Genomic DNA, 23,009 nt, shown 5'->3' with positions numbered 1-23,009 from the left:
TGGTGAACAAAAAAGAGGCAGAGTCAGCAGGAGCCCGTGCCCAAATCAAGAGATGCTAAATGCCTTGATTTGTTTGGGAGAATCAACAGGGGGTCTTTCTCTCCGGATCGCTAACCAGCTTGAGGTCCTGAGCTGGTACAGTTGTAACTCATGGTCTGCAGTTCAAAAGTTCAAAGAGATTCTCCTGTCTGAGTCAAGGGCTGAACTGGGGGCCATCTCTGAGCAGGGAAGAATCGTAGCCCAGACTTCCATCCAGGGTTCTTTGGATGCTGCGGACTCTGCAGTGCATATCCTGGCATCGGGTATTGTGATGAGACGCAATGCCTGGCTCCAGTCCTCAGGTCTCCCCCTGGAAGTTCAGCAAACAATTCAGGACCTCCCATTCTACGGACGGAGCCTGTTTTCTGAGCAGGCAAACTCTAGACTTCATAGTCTGAAGGACTCCCGTAACACCATTAAGTACCTTGGCATGCATACCCCCGCAACCCAAAGGAAGTCTTTCAAACCATAGGCCACCCAGCAGCGGTCTTTCCCCATTAGGCTCAGGCAGGACTTCTCCAGCAGGAGGAGTGGATATAGTCGGCATAGGCCATTGCGCCACCTCCTGGGCAGGGCCAGGGTCAGTCCAAGCCAGCCTGCAGGCCCTAAGCGCCACTTTTGAAGGTGCACACAAGGACAAATTACCAGTCCATAACCTAGACAGTTATCCTCCCTTCCTGAACCATCTATCCCGCTTCTACCATGCATGGTCTCTTATTACATCGGACCGGTGGGTGCTCCACACGGTAGAGGCAGAATATTCTATCCACTTCTGCTCCTTCCCACCCTCCCATCCCCCTTGCCCGTCCCTCTTCAGGGACCCCTCTCTCAAGCAATTTCTCATCTAGGAGGTTCAAACCCTCCTCTCTCTAGGAGCCGTGGAAGAGGTGCCCCAGGAGCTCAAAGGCAAGGGTTTCTACTCCCATTACTTCCTCATTCCCAAAGCAAAGGGAGGCCTAAGGCCAATTCTGGACCTGAGGGAACTCAACAAGTTCATTGTCAGCCTGAAGTTCCACATAGTCTCTTTGAGCACAGCCATCCCTTCTCTGGATCCGAGAGTCTGGTACGCCACCCTCGATTTGAAGGATACCTGTTTTCACATATCTATCACCCCATCTCACAGACAGTTCCTCTGCTTTGTGGTAAGGTACATTATCAATTCACAGCTCTCCCATTCGGTCTATACACGTCTCCCTTGTCTTCACTAAAAGCACGGCAGTTGTGGCAGCCTTCCTTCATGGCCATCACGTGCATGTCTACCTTTACTTGGATGACTGGCTTCTCTGAGGCCACTCTCGTTAGCAGGTAGAATCACAGGTGCAAATGGTCAGAGACACATTCGAACGCTTAGGCATCATTCTCAATGTCAGCAAATCCGTCTTCACTCCAACGCAAAGAATAGAGTTCTTCGGGGCAGTTCTCAATGCCAATCAAGCGAGAGCATTCCTCCCAGAGGCGCGGCATCTTGCCCTCTCACAGATAATCAGCAGCCTTTGCAGTTTTCCTATCACCATGGTGAGGCAGTGCCTCAGGCTGCTGGGCCACATTACATCCTGCACCTATGTGGTGCAGCATGCCAGATTGCAACTCAGGCCTCTGCAAGCATGGCTCGTGTCCGTGTATCACCCGGGCCATGACAGTCTGGACAAGGTGCTGACCGTTCCAAGGCCTACCCTCAATTTCCTATGATGGTGGCTGTACCCCCGCATGGTGAGCACCAGGGTCCCTTTCCACCTTCCCCAGCCCACCTTGACTCTGGTAATAGATGCATCTGCACTGGGTTGGGGAGCGCATCTCGCAAGCCTGACAACTCAGAGCTTATGGCAAGTAGAGGAATTGGCTCTGCATATCAACATCAAAGAGCTCAGGGCGGTCCACCTTGCGTGCCAAGTGTTTCTGCCCCGCTTTCAGGGTCACTGTGTAGCGGAACTCATGGACAATACCCCAGCTATGTTTTGTATAAACAGGCAAGCCGGAGCCTGATCGTCTCCTCTCTGTCAGGAAGCCCTCCTACTGTGGAAATTTTGTCTAGCCCACTCCATCCTTCTCCAAGCTTCATACCTGCCGGGCATTCAGAACATGCTGATGGACAGCCTGAGCAGACAGTTCCTTATGCACGATTGGTCGATTCATCTGGACATCGTCCACTCAATCTTCCACAGTTGGGGTTTTCCCTGAATCGACCTGTTCACCACACAGGCCAACAGGAAGTGTTCGACCTTCTGCTGATCTCATCCTGGATCACAGCATGTATTCATGCTTGTTATGCTTGGCAAAGGTTCCTCTACCTGCCATTACATCTCACTCCACAAGGGTGCAAACCTCGTTGACAGCCTTCCTGGCCCATGTACCTCTTCAGGAGATCTGCAGGACTGCCACGTGGTCTTCAGTGTACAGCTTTATGGTGCACTGCGCCATCGTCCACCAGTCTCGGAATGATGCGGCCTTCGGCAGAGTGGTTCTTCAATCTGCAATACCTTGACTCTGACCCCACCTCCAAGGTACGGCTTGGAAGTCACCTAACTGGAACTGATATGAGCAAGCACTCGAAGAAGAAAAAGCCGTTACTCACCCTTTTTGTAACTGTTGTTCTTTGAGATGTGTTACTCATACCTATTCGATTCCCCCCACCTCCTTCCCCTCTGTCGGAGTAGTCAGCAAGAAGGAACTAAAAAGGGTCAGGCCAGCAGGGTCATATATAGAGTGCCATACCTGTGCCAAACCAGGGGGCTCCACAGCCGGCCTGATAAGTAGCTGCTAGGGAAAAGTTTCCGTCAGCTGTGCACATGGCGTGTGCATACACCTAACTGGAATAGATATGAGCAACACATCTCGAAGAACAACAGTTACAAAAAGGGTGAGTAACCATTTTATATATATGGTAATAAAAATGTCTGTTATCAGCTGAACAATCAAATCATTAAGCTTAGCTGATTTCATGTAATCACATATTTTGTCCAACTGAACTTTAGAAGGGGAATATATTCTACAATAATAGAATAAATTTTTCTGTGCCTTTAAAGATGCAGAATGCTTATTGCTGGCTCTGGGTGGCTCTTGTTATCTTCAGAAAAGATACATGAGGAAGTCCTGGTGTCATTCTGAGGAAAGTAGGAGCTGAAATAAGAAAGTCTTGCAGGGAGAAACCTGAGGCTGAAGGGTGGGTTGTTTTTTCTCATGTTGTTTGAGTGACCAATAAAACCAACCACAAGAAGAAGGAGAATTTGGACTTTTGTGTGTATATTCTTTATTTAGTCCAGGATGGGAAGATGAGCTGCTGCAAATCAGTTTTTTTCTGTTCCAATGCACTTAAAGTCTGAGATCATCTAAGGGAATTAAGCATATTAAAATAATTACATTATTTAAGTACAAATAGCACATTAAAATTATAATTATTATTATAAGCCCATTAAAAACTTATTGAAAAGTCTGGATACACAATGCTTTTGCATAATATCTTTGTGATAAAAAAATAATAATTTTAAAACTAGCTTTTCTAATGTCACTTTGTACTTAAACAAAGACGGTTGGAGAATATGGCATCCTTCTATGCACCATTTATAAAAAATAGAATTAAAAACAAAGAAACTTTGATTATAATGAACAGGCAGAATAATAAATGAGAATTTTAAGTCTAAGTATAAAATGAAATTGTTTATCTAAAATTAATCCATATCTCATAACTTTGAGAGCAGAATATATGGGTTGTTTTTCTTTGGCTCCATCAGAAATATTGTCCTCTAAATATTTACATTAATACATTAGAAACTTTGAAATAAAAGTGATATAGCTTCCTTGACATTTTTGCTGGTAAGCTTGGAAGCTATAAAATTTCCAGCCTCTTACCTTACCTTGTATGAAGTTCATGAGCCATATTCTTACAGCTATTAACAGGTGGAGCTTAGGGTTAATTTATGACTCATTTATCCATGTTTATTTTTTCTCATGAGCTTACGTATTTCTGGAGGAAGGCATAGGCCATAACATATTCTATTCTAAAAGCTTTTATATACTATGTATTCTTTCTGAACTGGAATATTTTTTCTCTCATTGCACAAATCTAATACATTCTTCTTCTTATTTAAGAAACTAAGGGAAAGATTGCTGTCGTGACTTCAAGGATGCTTAGGAATGTAAGGGGGAGTAAGACCCTTCCACATTCCTTCATGACTCCCTGCATCTCCACTGCAGGATTATTTTAATTAATGCCATGGTTGGCACATGCAAATGGCTCCAAAGCATGGATTAAGAGGAAAGAGGAGAGAGAGAGAAAGAGAGGGAGTAACCGTGAAGTCCATGTTTCATCATTTTCACTTTTTGCCAGAAAATTACTCTTGTATTATGGTACTCACTGATAATTTAAAAACAGATCTTGTGTGGTGCTTATAAATAATAGGAAAATGTTGAGTAAATGAGAGGAAGTTCCAGAGATCTGTCATTTGTATGGTTAAATTTCCAAGAGGCAGAGATAAAGAACTGATTGGAAAATATATTTAATTTGTAGCATTTAAGTCTTTCTTGTTAGGTATTTCTAATATAAATTTTTTAGTGACAAGCTTACTTGGATTAAGCAAAGTGTATTTTAAAACTATATGTCCAAGACTGTTTCTAACATGACAGAATTCGAAGAAGCATTGCTAAAAATTACATTATCTAATGTAATACGTGTATTCAGCTAAATGTCATGAAATATTTGGATCAAGAGAGAGGCCGTTCTATTAATTTGTTGGCACATAGTCTTTTCATGATTTTATGACACCTGCCACAATTTGCAACTGAATGACTATTCAAAGTGTAAATGATTTTTCAAATATCACTTACAAGAAATACTCCTAAGTGTTTTCTGATTTATTTGAAACAATAGTATTTTTGTATTTTATTTTATCAGGCAGGAAGCACTGCTTGCTGCAATCAGTGAAAAAGATGCAAACATTGCCTTGCTTGAACTGTCTGCTTCAAAGAAGAAGAAGACTCAAGAGGAAGTAATGGCTCTTAAACGAGAGAAAGACAGATTAGTGCATCAGTTAAAACAGCAGGTGGGAGAACATTCATTTTACTCTTCTATTGGGGGCTGCGGCTTTGTGGTATTTTCATTTTCACTGTTTTATTATAACCTCATATTGAAAGTCTTCAAGCCAAACCTACCTTGTACCAACAGCTGTGCAAGGTAGGGTAAGAACAGTGTAAATGTTGCTGTACTATTACTTAATTGATGGCTCTTTAGTATTTAGATGCATGTTTGCTTGGCTCATGTTATATGCAGCCAACACACTTTCCGTTTTCCCTCTGCCATAAAAGCTGCCACCTTCGTCATCACAAAAGACATTAAAGAGCAGATGCATTGCTTCGAACCTGTTTAGATATGTGTACATTTGTAGTAAGTAGTTATTTGTTCAGAAGGTTCCGTGTTTTATGAGAGGTTATCTGGAAATCATCACTGTGATTAAAACAATCCCCAAAATTAATAAAAAGATTTTTATCTTTGTTATTATAAATACACTGTAGCAGATGAGTGCTTAGTTACAGGCTCTAGAAATAAATTTTGCTACATGAAAAACTCTGTAAATGTCATTTTATTTTCTACCTTACAAATGAGGAAAATTACCATAGTAAGCAGCATACAGTATCTATGGACATCTCCACTGGTTAATTTCAATAATGTGAACACACATTGTACACTGACTACTTTCTGATTTCGTCATAGCACTTGTAGGTACCGTAGGCACAATAGCAAGCAAGTGAGGGAAGGATGCTCAGATAACCTAAATAGTAATGATCTATGTCGTGTGTCATATGAGCATGTTGTCAAACACCTTCTCTCCTTTAGTAATGCTGAGCAAAGAGATGAGAAGGCTGTTTTCAGACCGTGACTGGTAGATAGTGTTGTATTTGGTGTTTTCCTTTGTTTGGTTGTGTCATCATTGAGTTTTGTGATTGTTACCTGAGAAGCAGGAAAATATCATGAGGCAAAGTCATGCTAGTCCCTTCAGCCTCTCAAAGTAATCAGTCAGTGGGTCATTTCACAGGTGAGCATGCCATGTTATTACTGTAGATAGACAATGCTATGATTCTTTTTTCTGAACCATACATTGCATACTATAGGTTTTCATTCATTCAGCGACAGAAAATTAAGGAAAACCCTTGCTTCTTAGCTAAGTTCCCTATAGCTCTGACCTCATGCACCTAATCATTATAGCTTTTTCCCACAGGTCTATAGAAATAGGAAACAGCCCCTGAGCATGAACATATCATCCATTTGTGATGCTGACTTCATCACAGACATTGCTGCCAAGTACCTGGGTTCCAGCCATGATGCACATATGTCTCAGGTCAGTCAGCTATTTAGGAGACATTTCAGCCAATACTATATACCCAGTAGATACATCAACATTTATACTTTTTCATTCTTTTTACTTATTGATCTCAGGATTTTCCATGCTGCAGCCAAGCAGCATGGATTCAAACAATGATAGGTTCTTTTAAGTTTCTTTCTTTTTGTTAGATGATAGCAGATGTTTCCTGTGACCACTTCAGATAAGTCCCTTCTGTCCTTCTCCTTCATCTTTCCTGACTGAGGAGTGAAAGAATAGAGCACCTTACCTTTACACTGGCTGTCAACGATATTTTTGAAATACACTCTAGATACCTATACGCATATTGGGGTATATCTCTTCACCTGATTTCTGTGAAAGCTTGCAAAACATCCATAATTTCCTTCAGCCACAGTGTAGAAACAGATAGAAGCAAGAAGAAGGAGAAGAGTGTAGCTAGAGAATCATTATTTTGGATAAGCAGCAAAGAGTTCTGTGGCACCTTATAGACTAACAGACGTATTGGAGCATGAGCTTTCTTGGGTGAATACCTACTTCTTTGGACGCATCCATGGATGCATTCACCCACAGAGCTCATGTTCTAATACGTCTGTTCGTCTATAAGGTGCCACAGAACTCTTTGCTGCTTTTACAGATCCAGACTAACACGGCTACCCTTCTGATTATTTTGGATAGTTTAGATTAGAAACCAAGTACTACATGCTACTTCACTATTTATAGCTTTTATATACATTAAATTGATGCCAAAATTACCTCGTTTTATTGTCTTGGACATCTCAAGAAGAAAGACAAAACATGGTGAATACGGTTTAACTAGGCTGCAACTTTATTAAGTAAAACATCTGGGAATCCTCTGTGTAGGTCATCCTTTCTTCTGTAATCCGTGCAGGCTGGGGGAGGGCTGATATCTGTCCTCATTGCAGGTCACTACTGCCCTCTCCTCATGCAAGAGTTAAGGGTATAGGGAAAAGAGGTCGTCTCCTTGCTGTATCAGACATTAGAAACCCTGACCTTGTTCCCCACTTTTTTTAGGAGATGTGTAATCTGCTTCCAATTCTGATTTATCAGGGGAACTAGACCCTGTTGAACAATTAACTGTGATGGGCATCTGCCAAGTTATGACAACATTAATTTTGTAACCTAACCTATCTGCCAGGTCCCTGAGTGGCTGAGAGGAGAGAGGATGGCAAAGCAAAACAAAACAAAAAACCCAACCAAACAAAAAATAAAACCAAAACATCCTGCCCAGACCAATCTGGCAGTGAAGGAAATACTCCTTTCCAGTGCAGAAAGGTGATTAGATGATGCCAAATAGCAAGGCTACAAAACCCAGTCCTACTCTATTCCCAAGTGAGGGAGATATTTCCTCTAAGGCACAGGATGGCATCTCAGGCAGGGGGACAGGCCTGTAAGGCCTCCAACTGGGTGCACAGGAGCAAATAGGTTTACACTATACTCCTCTGTCTAGCCAATCAGCCAAGTAGCACACCTTCTCAAGTCCACAAGAAGGCTGGGTGCCCATGGGGGGCAGAGAGGAGGTAAGTCCTTGAAGTGGCCAACTTCTCCCCCCCAATACTGGATCAGAGAAAGCCTCCTCATGAATGAGGCTGCAGTGAGAGTAGTATTGGGGGGACAGGTTTGCATGGAGACCCACTATCAATAGACTGAAGAGGTGTCGCTGAGAATCTCTTTAGCAGAACAAAGAATAGACTTTTTTTGTATCACAAAGCGACATCAGTAGATGATAGCAAATGAGGTTAGAAATGGGTAATTTACAGGTTCCAGTGCCTTGACTGTCTTTGCTCATAGGGAGTTTTCAGCTACTGCCTTTTATGATACTGTGTTCAATTCCTGTACAAGAATTCAGCCATAGCTTGGTTAGCAAAGAATACGCATGAAACAGATTTATCTCCACTTGGATTGTTGCATGATCTATAATGTTCTGGTTATATCAGTTCTTTTGCAGGAGATTTCTTCATAACACTCATGCGATACTGGTACTTTCTACTGTGCGCCAGTATAAGTAGTAATATTTCTTTTTTCTCTTCTTTTGTATACCTTCCAATGGGAACCTTTGTGCTGCTCTACAGGTTTTGGTCTAATGAACACTAACTTTTTACTCTTTTCTTTTTCTCTCATTTTACCTTCCTGTTAAACATATTTTAATATTACTGCTCCAAAAGAGAAAACAGTAGTCATGTAATAAAAGCAGACGCCCTCCCATATCACTTCTAAATACAGACATGTGATATGAATCAGGTACCAGGGGATAATTACCAACCTCCTGTTTAAAATAGAATAGCTGATTTGTATTGATTCCAAAATGATATTACAGTTTGGGTTAGGTTCTTTAGCACTTCCGTTTACATCTCTGTTTTCAAAGATTAGTAACTTTAGCAAGCAAATAATTTGGTGTTTGAAATTAGATATGTTGGTTCTCTGTCAGGAGGTGGTTTATCTTTTAAAACTATAGAAATGTATTTGGCCTTTTTATGGCCGAGTTAAGAAAATACTGTTTGAATCAGCTCTTATTTTGAAAGTATCAAATATAGGCAAATCAGCTCAGCCTAAATAAAAACTGCCCTGAAATTTTACTCAAAGTTCAAGATGCACTATTATATATCTCAAACCTGTTTCATTAGTTTTTTGCTTTCATTGCCATATTCTAAGGCTGGGGGGGTCTCTTTCTTTCTGTCTCACAAACATTCCCTGGCCCTGCTGTTGTCTTCTTCAGTGGCATCCCAGAATGCATAACACACCAGAGAAACTCAAGTGTGAAGCCCCAAAGTGAACAACATTGTGCACTGGGAGATGTGGAACCTAGCATGACAGTCTGCTATACTGCTACTGAAGAATGATTGCAGTGTCTCAGGCCAGGTCTACACTGCGACTTTAAATCGGTTTAATGGCCGATATACCGATTTAACGCTGTATCCGTTCACATGACGTCGTCATTAATATCGATTTTACCGCCTCCTTAAATCGATTTCGGAACTCCTCCCAAACGAGAGGAGTAGCGCTAAAATCGATAGTGATAACTTGGATTAGGGTTCGTGTGGACGGAAATCGACGTTATTGGCCTCCGGGCGGCATCCCAGAGTGCTGCAGTGACCGCTCTGGACAGCAATCTGAACTCGGATGCAGCGTGCAGGTAAACAGGAAAAGCCCCGCGAACTTTTGAATTGCATTTCCTGCTTGCCCAGCGTGGAGCTCTGATCAGCACGGCTGGCGATGCAGTCTCAAATCCAAAAAGAGCTTCAGCATGGACCGTACGGGAGATACTAGGTCTGATCGCTGTATGGGGAGACAAATCTGTTGTATCCAGCTCCGTTACAGAACACGAAACGCCAAAGCGTTTGAATAAAAAACTGCAGGATACACAGCGCTGCGTGACAAGCGTAATGGGAAGCCAGAGACTCAAATGGACGCTCATGAAGGGAGGGAGGGGGTACTGAGGACTCCAGCTATCCCACAGTCCACAGCAGTCTATGAAAATTATTGCATTATTGGCAGAGCTCCCAATGTCTGTAGGGTCAAACACAGTGTCTGGCGTGGTTCAGGGAACAGCTCCTCAGTTTATTTCCCCCCCTCCACAACGTGAAAAAAAAGGGTAAGAAATCATTCCTTGACTACTTTCTATGTCACCCTATGTGTACTGAATGCTGCTGGTAGACGGGACGCTACAGCACTGAAGAGCAGTATCTGCTCCTCCTCTCTGGTGGTAGACAGTTCTGCAGACCTGCCCACCATCCAGGAGAACCGCCTAACTGCTAACATCGAGGGCAACATTGCTACCGCTAGCAGTAGATAGGACAGAACGGCTAATAACAAGCTTAATCATTGAAACTTGGGGCTCAAAATTTTTGCAATCACATTTGGGATTGACTCGCTTGGCAATGAGTCAATTCCTCCCTTATGGTATCTAAAAATAGAGTCCATTCTGCCTGGACTGTCATAGCCCCGGGAGGCTGCCTCCAAGTGCCTCCCCCCCGACATCATTTTCTCTCACTAACAAGTCTCTGTTTCTTATTCTGGTATTCCTTAATACTTCATGACACAAACGGGGGAGGGGAAATGACACGGTAGCCCAGGAAGGTTGAGGGAGGAGGAAAGCAACGGGTGCGCTTCTTGCAGGGGCAACCCCTGTGAATACTGACACGGAGCACCTGTGCTCTCTGATACACTGGATCTCTGTTACACTTGCCTATTATTCTAGGCAGGACAGTGCACCACTGACCGCTCTGGTCCGCAATCCGAACTCGGATGCGGAGTGCCGGTAAACAGGGAAATCCCCGAGAGCTTTACAGTGACATTTCCTGCTTTCACGTGTCCAGCTCTGATCACCACGGGTGGCGATGCAGTTCAAATGCAAAAGTATCTCCTGCATTGAACCTTACGGGAGATAGCAGATGTTATCGCTGTATGGTGAGACAAATCTCTTTTATCAGAGCTCCGTTAAAGAACAGGAAATGCCAAAGCCTTTGAAAAATAAACTACAGGATACACAGCGGTGCGTGACAACAGTAACGGGAAGCCAGACACTCAAACGGATGGTCATGGTCATGGAGGGAGGGAGGGGGTAATGAGGACTACAGCTACCAGTCTCCACAGCGGTCTCTGAAAAATATTTGCATTTTTGGCTGCGCGCCCAATGTCTGCAGCGTAATACACGGTGTCTTGCGTGGTTCACGGAACAGCTCGTCAGTTTTTTCCCCCCTCCAGCACGGTAAAAAAAGTGAAATAAATAATTCCTTGAGTACTGTAAATGTCACCCTCTGTGTACTGAATGCTGCTGGCAGACGCGATGCTGCTGCGGTGAAGAGCAGTATCCGCTCCTCTGCCCCCCCCAGGGGTAGACGGCTGCCCAGTGATTGCTCCTGGCTGAGTGTGGCCGGGGGCTCCGGGTGAAAATGGGAATGACTCCCTTTTTCTGACAGTGAATGGTACAGAACGCCTGGTAACTGTCTTCATCTTATCACCTGGGGGCTGAGCTTCATCAGACCCCTTCCTCTCTTGCGTAAAGAAAAGATTCTGAACTGCATGGACTGTCATAGCCCATGGTGGCTCCCTCCCCCTCATCTGATCTCAGTAACTACTCTGTGATTCTTATTCATGCATTCTTCATAACATCATGCCAACAATGGGTGGGGGGGCACTGCTGTGGTAGCCCAGGTAGGTGGGAAGCAACGGTTGCGTTACTTGCAGCGGCTCCCTCTGTGAATACTGATGCGGAGCAGCTGCGCTGTGCTACACTGATTTTAATACACTGTATCCTATTCTTGTCTGGACTGACTCTATTTTTATTAACCGTAAAGGGCAGGATTGACCCAGTCCAAGTGAGTTAATCCCCATTTTCCTTTCAAAAATTTACACAGGGTTATTATCCGTTCTGTCCCATTTACTGGTGAGTGTAACAAAAAGAGGGGAGATGGTAACAGTTTCTGCTGTTTCCAGTAGTACTGTACCATCTACCACCAGGAAAGGAGCAGATTTTCAAGTAGCAATAATCACACCTCAGATTAACTTCATTGGTTATGATACTGCCACTGTGCAAAGCTCTAATGCTCCTCAGTGCTGCAGATTCGCCTCTGTCAGTAGCATTCAGTAAAAAGAGGGTGACATTGTAAGTACTCAAGGATTGCTTTATTTAACTTTCATTTCTCGTGCTGGGGTAGGGGAAGGAAACTGAATAGCTGTTCCGTGAACCATAAAAGACACCGTGTTGTAAGCTACAGACACTGGGCGCTAAGCCAAGAATGCAAATAGTTTTAAGAGACTGCTGAGGACTGTGGGATAGCGGGAGTCCTCAGCACCCCCGTTCCGTCCTCCATGATCCCCCGGCCCCTGATGCAAATGTTAATGGTCACGGGGGGTTCTGGGTAAACGTCGTCAGTCATTCCTTGCTCCGGGAAAACATCAGCAGACAGTCCTTTCGCACATTTTTCTCCTGGATTGCCCTTGCAGAAACAATAGCACGGCAGCACTAGAGACCGTCGGCTTTTTGTTTTTCCCGTCACCATTTGTGTACTAGATGCCGTGGAGACAGAGGCGACACTCGAGCGCTACACACCAGCATTCAATTGCTTTTGCAATGATAGCAGAGATGGTTACCAGTCGTTCTGTACCGTCTACTGCCAGAGAAAACTGGCAATGACATGACGGTTATCTCTCTCTTCTCTAAACTGTCCGCTGCTATCATGAGTGCCCCTGGCTAAAATCAGCCGGGGGCGCAACGCAAAAGCAAACTTGGGATTGACTCACTGGCCACTGAGTCAATCCCTCCCTTATGCTGTCTAAAAATAGAGTCAGTCCTGACTACAAGAAGAGTCAAAGCAGCAGAGAATCCTGTGGCACCTTACAGACTAACAGACGTCTGTTAGTCTATAAGGTGCCACAGGATTCTCTGCTGCTTTTACAGATCCAGACTAACACGGCTACTCCTCTGAAGGAAGAGTCAAGTGTATTAGAAGAGCGCAGCTACTCCATGGCTGTATTAACAGGGGGTTCTCCCGCAAGAACCGCACTCATTGCTTCACTTCTCTCCCAACCCTCTGCAGCTACCGTGGCAGGGCCCACCCCCCATTTCTGTCATGCAGTCGTGAGGAATACAAGAATAAGAAACATAGACTTATTTGTGACATAAACGGGGGGGGGGGGGGGGGGCACTTGGAGGCAGGCAGTCGTGGCTATGACAGTCCAGGCAGGACATACTCAATTTTTAGAAACCAGAAGGGAGCGATTGACTCTGCCCCAAGTGAGCCACTCCCAATTTGGGTTTCAGAACCATTGTCACAGGGGCACTCATGATAGCATCGGACACTAAACTGTGATGCACTGGCCAGGTAAACAGGAAAAAGCCTGAATCCCCGCGAACTTTTGAATTCCATTTCCTGATTGTCCACCGTGAGGGTCAGCACACACACAGGTGACCACACAGAGCTCATTTGCACTCGTCACAATGCAGTCTCCTGATATTCGAAGAAGAGCGCCAGCTTGGACCACAGGAGGTTCTGGATCTGATCGCTATCTGGGGTGAGGACTCAGTGCTCACAGCACTGCGTTCCAAAAGACGAAATGAAAAAGTTTTTGAAAGAATTTCAAAGTCTATGGCTGATAAAGGTCACAGCAGAGACTCCCTTCAGTGCCGAGTGAAACTGAAGGAACTTAGACAGGGTTACCAGAAAGCCAGAGAAGCAAACGGAAGGTCAGGCTCTGAGCCGAAAACATGCCGCTTCTATGCTGAACTACATGCAATTTTGGGGTTCAGCGCTACCAGTGCCCCACCCCTGTCCGTGGATTCAGACTTTGGGATTGAAATATCAAGTGTTTCTGAGGATGTAGCCGAGGGGGAAGATGGAGACGAATTTGAGGATGAAGATGACCGTGGTGATAGCACACAGCAGTCCGTAAACCCCAACAGCCAGGATCTTTTTGAGACCCAAGAATCACAGTCCTGCGCTCCCAAGCGAGAAGCCCAGACAGTGAAGCCATGGAAGCGACCTCCGGTAAGTGTCCCTTCATTCTGTACCAAACACGGATTAAAACAAGACGGTTTTTGTAGATCGCATTGACACCAGGGCTTTTGCTGCAGTCGCAGCCATTACTGTTACAGGAAAATTTCGTTAACATGTCTGGGGATGGAGTGAAAATCCTCCAAATTAATGTCCATGAATCGATCGTGGAGGAACTCAAAAACCCTTATGCTATATGAGAACATTTCTGGCCAAGACAGCCTTCTCCGTTCCCCCATAGTAGGTAACTTTTCAACGCCTTGCATTTTGCAAGACACATGGTACTGCAGGCATTGAAGGCATTGCACTGAAGGCATTGCATAAACAAACGATCTGCCTCCTGCGGTGCTATTGTCAGGAGAGAGATATCATCCATTGTTACCTTGTAGAACATCAGGAATGTAAACAGGGGGCAGACATGGCGATTTTGCTACTGGCCAGAGCGGGGGGATGGGAGGAGGGATAGCGACGAGTTTTCAGCGTCTGGCAAGCAGGATTCTTCCCTGCTACCAGCAACGCGATGCGGGGGGTGATAGGGTGATCACTAGCAGTGATCGTATATATGATAGGAGCCATGCGCTGTTGGTGGATGTGAAAGAGGGGGGTTTGGGCTTTGCAGGCTCCTCTTAACAGGAGCAAGGCATCATATAGATCACTGTGTATATGAACGGCGGAGAAGTCAAAATTTTAAAGCCTCACTTACCATCGCCGCGTGGACGTACGTTTGGCCGTACCTGCGTCTGTGTGTGTGCCACACCAGTCACACAGACACTGAATATTTAAACGCGCTACAAAATGCGACCTTGTATAGAGATCACATGTGCTCTGTAAGGTGGATAGTGTTCTATGTGAAAGAGTACTATCATTGCTCTGTAAAAGGTATCTTTCCACATACTTATCACCCTGGTTTGCCTTCCCCATGCAGCTGCACATTTCTCAGAAGTCCCTATGCCATCACGAGGGCGTGTGCTGTGATACGGCGGAGGAAGAAGAAGACGCGAGATGAAATGTTCACAGAAAAATTATTGAAGTAACACGCAATGAGAGGGATAAACAGAATGATTGGAAGGATGTGGTAGCAAAGTACAGGAAAGATGCCAGTGAACGATCTGAGAGGGCTAGGCAGGAAGACCAGCGTTGAGAGAGAAGAAACGCTGGATCTGCTGCGTTCTCAAACTGAAATCCTCCAACGCATGGTGGAGCTTCAGGAAGAGCAGCACAGTAGCAGAGTGCCACTGCAGCCCCTGTATAACCTCCCTGCAAGCCCACGTCCCATATCTCCCTCACCCAGACGTGTAAGAACGCGTGGTGGAAGGCTTTCTGCACCCGCCTACTCCTCCACACCCCTGCAGAGTTCAAGGAAAAGGCTGTAATTACGCTACAATGTGCTTAGTAGCCTTTCCCTTCCCCCTCCTTCCAAAGCACAGCAGTCAGGGACACCTTCCTAATTCTCTGCCTTTTTTTATAGTTCCTTTGTAATACAGAATACATCGAAAGGGGGAGGGTGGGTTGCTTACAGGGAAATCTAGTAAGGAAAAACTCATGATTTTTAACAGATGCATAATTACTTTTAATGAATAATAAATGATTTTTTAAACGATACAGAATTTATTTCCTTTCGCCAACCTGTAATGAAAAGGGGGAGGGTGGGTTGCTTACACTGAATAAGTCCATCAAGTGCGGAGGGTTCATCAAGGGGAAGCAAACAGAGTCACACCGTACCCTGGGCCGTGCTGAAACTCGTTTTCAAGGCTTCTCTGATGCGCAGCGCCTCCAGGTGTGCTCTTCTAATCGCCCTGGTCTGGCTGCTCGTACTCAGCGGCCAGGTGATTTGCCTCAGCCTCCCACCCAGCCATAAATGTCTCCCCCTTAGTCTCACAAAGATTGTGGAGCACACAGCAAGCAGCAATAGCAAGCGGGACATTGGTTTGGCTGAGGTCTGAGCGAGTAAGTAATGATCGCCAGCGACCCTTTACTCAAAAGCAACTCATATTCTTCCACACGGCTAGCGCCCAGAGTCACGTCAGAACTGTCGATGTCTTGCAAGAACCGCTAGAATCATGTTAGCCAGTCAGCTAATCCATAGGTCCACACATTAATTCGAGTATGAGCATCTAAGTAAGAGCAAAGAAACGAAAAGTAATAGAACGTAAAGCATACAAACTGCAAAAATATAAATGACTCTCCCCATTACACACATTGCGTTCATAGAAATGAGCGTTGTGCAAATAGTCGGGAGGCGCGAACAAAAGGGAGAACTAAATGAGGACATTTGGCTAATACAATGATAGGCCCACAATATACACAAGTATCAAGCTAATTCAGAAAAACACTTAACAACAGATTAGAGAGAGCAGTGCAAAGCGCCACACTCCACTTATTCACCCCTCTGTTGCTATAACCAGCTCAGCGACCGAGTCAGCCCAACCTTTCAGTTTAGCAGCAGCTTAACGATTGCGTTTGGCTACTTGCATCACTGCAGCCCGCTTCACAGTAGATTTGCCCACTCCAATTGAATTGCCGACTGACCGGTAGCTGTCTGGCGTTGCTAAGCTTCCAGATGGGCTTATTTGCCATCACCGCTGTCTTCACTGTGAGGGCTTGCTCTCATGTTGTATTTACGGCGTTTCAGGGCAAAGGAGAAGGCATGTACCACTGAAGTGCCTTTGATGCGAAGTTCGAGGCCACTGCGAATCGTCCACACCGTCAAACAATCGGTCCACCGTGCTTGTTTCCCGTGCCCCATCTACGGCGTTCTGGGTAGTAGAATGCCCCTTTTGGGTAGCTCCAAAAACGCTGGGCGGTTTGAGAGGCTCCTGATCATCGTCATCGGCTGTCCTCACCGCTCAGCAATAGCCGTGCCTATGCCTCCTCGTCCTCCTGCCTTTGCAGTTGCATTGTTCAGATAGTCAGCACGAGAGGTACGGCGAGGTGTTGACAAACGGTCAGGAATACCGTTTGTTGATCTCAGGTCCATGAATTGCTGTGTCTATGGAGTTTGCTCAAATGCACTCCGCGAAAAAACGCGCCAAAGGGTTTGTCTGGCTGCCCTCAACAAAGGGAGGGGTGAGGCTGTACCAGCAGTCCACCGGGGCAATGTTTCTGGCCCATCAAGGCACTGTGCTCCACACGGAATGGAAACGTAATGGGATAGATAGCTGAGGAACAGCTACCCACAGTGCACCGCTCCTGAAATCGATGGTAGCCTTGGACCATGGACACAAGCAATCGATTTTGTGATCGCATTGTGGACGCGCAAAACCGATTTTATAACATCGGTTTCGTAATATCGGTTTAAACTACTTCGAAATAATCGTGCAGTGTAGACGTAGCCTCAGAAAGTCCTGATGCTACTGGTAGTGAAGGCCACAGTAATGTCTCTCTGGAAACTCCTGTTGCTTTTAATGGAGATGGGAAGTTGAAGTGTCTTGTTTAGGAAATTCCTGATTTTGATGGGCCACAAAGATCCTAAACTTCCACCAAAGAAATCTGCCCTGGGAGAGGGGAAAACCATAGAGGGTAATAGGAAGAAGGACTGTAATTTCCCCTGCCTTTCCAAGGAATCTTAATAATTGGTATGAGGAGCTCTGGAATATCCTCCTGAAATCTCAAGTTTTTGGTGGGGGGACAGGGGACAGTCCTGTTAATGGGAATGAGATCCCTAGGTTCTCCGATAAGGAGAAAATGCTGAAGCCTCCCTCCTAATACCTCTGCCAGCAGAAGAGAGGGCCAAGGAGTTTCCCCAATATGTTCTGATCTGGGTTAGGCCTGTGGAGGTAAGGTATGAGGGAAGGGTCATAGAACTTTGTTGGGGAGATCTCAAAATATTTAGGGTCTCCTAACATTTATTTAAAATGTCTAGGTGCTTATCTGGCAGGAACATGTAACCATTTGCAATTCACCTACTGCTGCCGAAAACACTATACAGCAGGATCCGGTGACTCCCAGAGTGTGTATTCATATAGGCATCCAAGATCTGCTTCATATTTAAAGAGATATGGGACTGTATGTAGTAGATTTTTATTATTGTGTTTTAACAGTTCAAGAGGTCAACTCTATTAAACTCAGTAACCCAATGTATTGAGCTTTCTCATAGAGTTTTATTGTGATTGGATTAATGCCAAAATACAGATTCTATCACAGTGCTGTAATGCATCACAGATTTACACTGAGACTGAATTGCCTAAATGCAAATACGTCTGGATTTACCACAGGCTTACCCTGTGATAAACTGCTCTAATTGCTCTGATAGAGTCCTAAAGCATCATGGCGTATATGGAACTTCAGATGGAAGCAGATTGGCTCTCCACAACACTTCCACAAGAGAGTTTCAAAAGAACTTAATGGTGTACCACAAACTGACGAAAGCACAGAAATTCCCATGTGATGGAGAAAAGTACCATATGTTTTTCAATAGCTAGGCATAACAGAGCAGCACCTGAACAGCTTTCTTAATCAGCTCTATTGTGCCTAGGAGGCCATATGTTATCCTTCCACCTTAACGATGAATTTCCTTCCTTTTGTCAGTCTGTGTCATAACCTTAATGTTATTTAACGGCTTTTATTTTCAATGTGAATTGTATTATAACAAAGTCAATTTTTAGTAAAAAAAAAAAAAATTGGAGAAAAACATCTACTTGCCATGTATGACAGGTTAGCCAGCTGCACCCTTTTCTTTTATTGAAGTTTCATCCTTACGTTGTCTTCAGTGCATATATTTGTCTGTTTGCAATACTTTAGAAAAGTAAATTTCTATATAACTGCTAATTAAGTCCAGTTTTTTTTAAAGACATACGGTTGCACACAAAAAATGCTTTCAAAATTTTACATACTATTTGCAAACATAATTAAAAAACAAAACCAAGAAAAAAACAACAGATAATTGTGCAAGCAGATTGATTATGGTAATTTGCATGTACAACTTCACTATTTGCATGCAGAATCATAGAAGAATCAAAGAAGATTACGGTTAGAAGAGACCTCAGAAGGTCATCTAGTCCAACCCTCTTCTCAAAGAAGAACCAACCTCAACTTGATCATCCCAGCCAGGGCTTTGTCAAGCCAGGCCATAAAAACCTCTACAGATAGAGATTCCACCACCTCCCTGTGTAACCCATTCCAGTCCTTCGCCACCCTCCTGGTGAAATAGTTTTTCCTAATATCCAACCCAGACCTCTCCCACTGCAACTTGAGACCATTGCTCCTTGTTCTGTCATCTCCCACTACTGAGAACAACCTAGCTGCATCCTCTTTGGAACCCCCCTTCAGGTAGTTGAAGGCTGCTATCAAATCTCCTCTCATTCTCCTCTGAAGACTAAATAAGACCAGTTCCCTTAGCCTCTTCTCATAAGTCTCAACCTCATAATCATTTTTGTTGCCCTCCATTGGACTCTCTCCAATTTGTCCATACCCTTTCTGTAGTGAGGGGTCCAAAACTGGACACAATAGTCCAGATGTGGCCTCACCAGTGCCGAATAGAGGGGAATAATCACTTTTATCGATCTGCTGGCAGTGCTCCTACTAATGCAGCCCAATATTCCATTAGCCTTCTTGGCAAAAAGGGCACAGTGTTAACTCATATCCAGCTTCCCGTCCACTATAATCCCCAGGTCCTTTTATGCAGAACTGCTGTTTAGCCAGTCAGTCTCCAGCCTGTAGCAGTGCATGGGATTCTTCCATTCTAAGTGCAAGACTCTGCACTTGTCCTTGTTGAACCTCATCAGATTTCTTTTGGCCCAATCCTCCAATTTGTCTGGGTCACTCTGGACCCTATCCCTACTCTCCAGAGTATCTACTTCTCCCTCCAGCTTAATGTTATCTGCTAACTTGCTGAGGGTGCAATCCATCCCATCATCCAGATCATTAATGAAGATGTTGAACTGATCCCTGGGGCACTCCTCTTGTTACCGGCTGCCAACTAGACATCGAGCCGTTGATCAGTACCTGTTGAGCCAGACAATCTAGACAGCTTTCTATCCACTATAGTGCATTCATCCTTTCCATACTTCTTTAACTTGCTGGCAAGAATACTAAGGGAGACGATATCAAAAACTTTGCTAATGTCAACATATTTCACAGCCACCGCTTTCCCCATATCCACAGAGCCAGTTACTCATCCTAGAAGGCAATCACTTTGGTCAGGCATGACTTTCCCTTGGTAAATCCATGCTGACTGTTCCTGATCACCTTCCTCTCCTTCAAGTGCTTCAAAATTGATTACTTGAAGACCTGCTCTATGATTTTTTCCAGGGACTGAGTTGAGGCTGACCGGTCTGTAGTTCCCCAGCTGCTTCTTCCCTTTTTTAAAGATGGGCACTATTTTTGACCCTTTCCAATCATCTGGGACCTCCCCTGATTGCCATGAGTTTTCAAGATAATGGCCAATGGCTCTGCAATCACAAAAGCCAACTCCCTCAGAACCCTCGGATGCAGAGCATCCAGCCCCATGGACATGTGAATGTCCAACTTTTCTAAATAGTCCTTAACCTGTTTTTTCACCACTGAGGGCTGCTCACCTCCTCCCCATACAGGTACTGTCACACTAATTATGTATGTGAAATAGGTGGGCCTTATGTGCGTAACATCCTCTTTAATGTCTGTTCTTTTAATTTAAAAATGATTTATTTAAGTTTGTGGGATTATTATTATTTATCATCATCCTCGCTAGGAGGAAGAGATTAAAACCCATTAAAATTCTAGCACAGTTACATTACATAAACAAATAAATAAAGCAACCTTGCTAAAATGGATTCTTGTACACTTTCTGAATTATACCTGCTGTCAGAAAGAACTCAGTTTGACTTTCACATTCCAGTTTTATTTTGAGATTAGAAAAACCTATTATTGTTTGTAAATTGAGTAAATTTGCTTTGGAAGCTGTTGAAAGCCAATAGACACTGAACTTGCAAAATCTATTTTTCCACACTCACTTGTTAGGTGATAACCATGCTTTAAAATCAAATGATAAAATAAAGGCTACATTTTAAAAGAAAGATATGTGTTGTCTTTTTAAATACCTCTATCAGTTGGATAAAAAAAATTTTAATTGACAAATTTACTAATTTGCTGTAAAGGTGTCTGGCAGTTGACAAAGCAAATCATAAGTGCAGGCTAAACTAAAAGTAAATAAAACAAGGTATAGAATATTTATGTTTAGAGGACTTCATTGGGCTAAATTATGGCTCTTAGAGCCATGTAGTGGGCTGTCTCTCTGACTCCAGTGGTAGGGCAGACTTAATGCAAAGTACTCCAGTGGTAGGGCAGACTTAATGCTTCCAAGCATACTGGCTCAGCAGCAGGAGTTGCTAGACCTGTACAAAAATGTAGCATTTCCTGTGCTAGGCAGTGAATGAAATGGGGGCTTGCCACACCCTCAACCCACATAGGCATATTCCTTCTGAGTGAAGCAATAGCTTGTCATATCTCCTTCCACTCAAGAAGCACAACCAACACCCTAAATACTTGAAATAAAGTAAGTGTTTGCATAAACAAATGGAAATGTTACAACACATTGTAAATCTCTGAACTTACATTCATGGAGACACATACTGAGTATCAAGATATTATTTTGTGCCTGAACTTGTCATAAAATGTGTAATACATGCACAGAATCCTGCTGAGATATTGCATTTGAAAGACCAGTGAATGTCTATGTTGCAGAAAATGCATTTGTTTATAACAGGTCTCTCTGTACTGTGTTGTTTTGATAACTGTAGATAGGTTACTTAACTTCTCTGTGTCACAATTTACCCATCTGCAGAAATAGCAATAATAATGTTCACCTATGTGGTGCACTTTGAGATCTTTGGCTGACAGATGCCACTATTTAAGTGCAAAGAATTATAGATAGTTATTATAGAGCTGAAACCAAATATTTGTTACGTAGGAATTTAAATCAAAGTGAAGCACAGTGAAACGTCAGCAACTGAACAATTAGGAGCGTTCGAATTGTTTTACATGTGTATACTAATGCTGAACACTTGATAGGCCTCAAAGTTTGTGTGAGGTTTAAAAGAGCTTTCAGAAATAAAGTAGGTTTCAGAGTAGCTGCCGTGTTAGTCTGTATCCACAAAAAGAACGGGAGTACTTGTGGTACCTTAGAGACTAACAAATTTATTTCAGCATGAGCTTTCGTGAGCTACAGCTCACTTCTTTGGATGCACAGAATGGAACACACAGACAGGAGGTATTTATACATACAGAGAACATGAAAAGGTGGAAGTATGCATACCAACAGGAAGAGTCTAATCAATTGAGATGAGCTATCATCAGCATGGAGAAAAAAATTCTTCTTTGGTAGATTGCTCACATTCCATTTCCGTAGGTGTATTGCGCCCACGCGTGCAGGCTTGTCGGGAAAGACTTTTACCTAGCATACTCCAGCGGGCGGCAGGTCGCCCACTAGAGTGGCACCGTGCATGGCGGCTGAATATACCCCTACCGGCCGCCCGCTCCCCAGTTCCTTCTTATACGCCGTGTCGGTCGTTGGAACTGTGGAGCGTGGCATAGCTGTCCTCACACGTCCTGAGCTTCTCCTTGTTCGGTCGTTTTTTCTAGTTCTAATTGTAGTTTTATTATAAGTTGTGAAAGGTTTAGTTAGTTGTAGTTAATAGTTCTTGTTGTATATAGTTAGCGGGTTTGGGCTCTAGCCCTCCCCGCGCTGGGCCTTGCTGGTTCGCTGGGGTTCAAGCGTAGCTCGGCTGCAAGAGCAATGGCCCAGTTGCGATCCCACCGTTGCCTGCTAAAGTGCCTTGGGGAATTGCATATCTCTTGAGAAGTGCCGAATTTTGCAAGGCTCTTCCGACCAAGGACCTAAAAAGGGAGCGAGGATCAGGCCTAAAGACTTCCTAATGGAAGCGGCGCTTGACCCTTCGTCCTTCGGCACCGAGTGCCGCCTCGCTGCGGCCGGACTAACTGCCGGGCGCTCGAAAACGCCGGCACCGTTCTTTTCCTCCGGGCCCGCCCCGGGAAAGCCGTCAATGTCCTTCCACCCTCCCCACGCTAAGCAGGCTCGGATGGAGCACCCGCCACCGACTCTGCACACGACGGCTCGTGTGCAGGAGAATTTTCGTCGACATCCGGCCCGGAGGTCCGTTGAGTCCGGTCACCTCACAGTCCCGCTAAGATT

The 23,009-nt window shown here is 44.3% G+C and overlaps 1 protein-coding gene and 1 pseudogene across 5 annotated transcripts in view; one reads left to right on the top strand and one right to left on the bottom strand.

The window, feature by feature from the left end:
- ERC2 (ELKS/RAB6-interacting/CAST family member 2) overlaps positions 1 to 23,009 on the top strand; it is a 903,595-nt gene that overhangs the window by 652,117 nt on the left and 228,469 nt on the right. For all 5 annotated transcript variants that reach the window (XM_075073080.1, XM_075073079.1, XM_075073078.1 and 2 more), the window contains one exon: positions 4,928 to 5,075. In XM_075073080.1, coding sequence (XP_074929181.1) covers positions 4,928 to 5,075 — 148 coding nt within the window. The remainder of the gene's footprint in view (positions 1 to 4,927; positions 5,076 to 23,009) is intronic.
- LOC142047881 (U4 spliceosomal RNA) lies at positions 11,772 to 11,929 on the bottom strand (annotated as a pseudogene).

Source organism: Chelonoidis abingdonii, chromosome 17 (assembly GCF_003597395.2).
Source record: "Chelonoidis abingdonii isolate Lonesome George chromosome 17, CheloAbing_2.0, whole genome shotgun sequence".
Classification (NCBI taxonomy): domain Eukaryota; kingdom Metazoa; phylum Chordata; order Testudines; family Testudinidae; genus Chelonoidis; species Chelonoidis abingdonii.
Note: the sequence above shows the minus strand (reverse complement) of the source record. Positions and strands in the feature narration are given on the sequence as shown.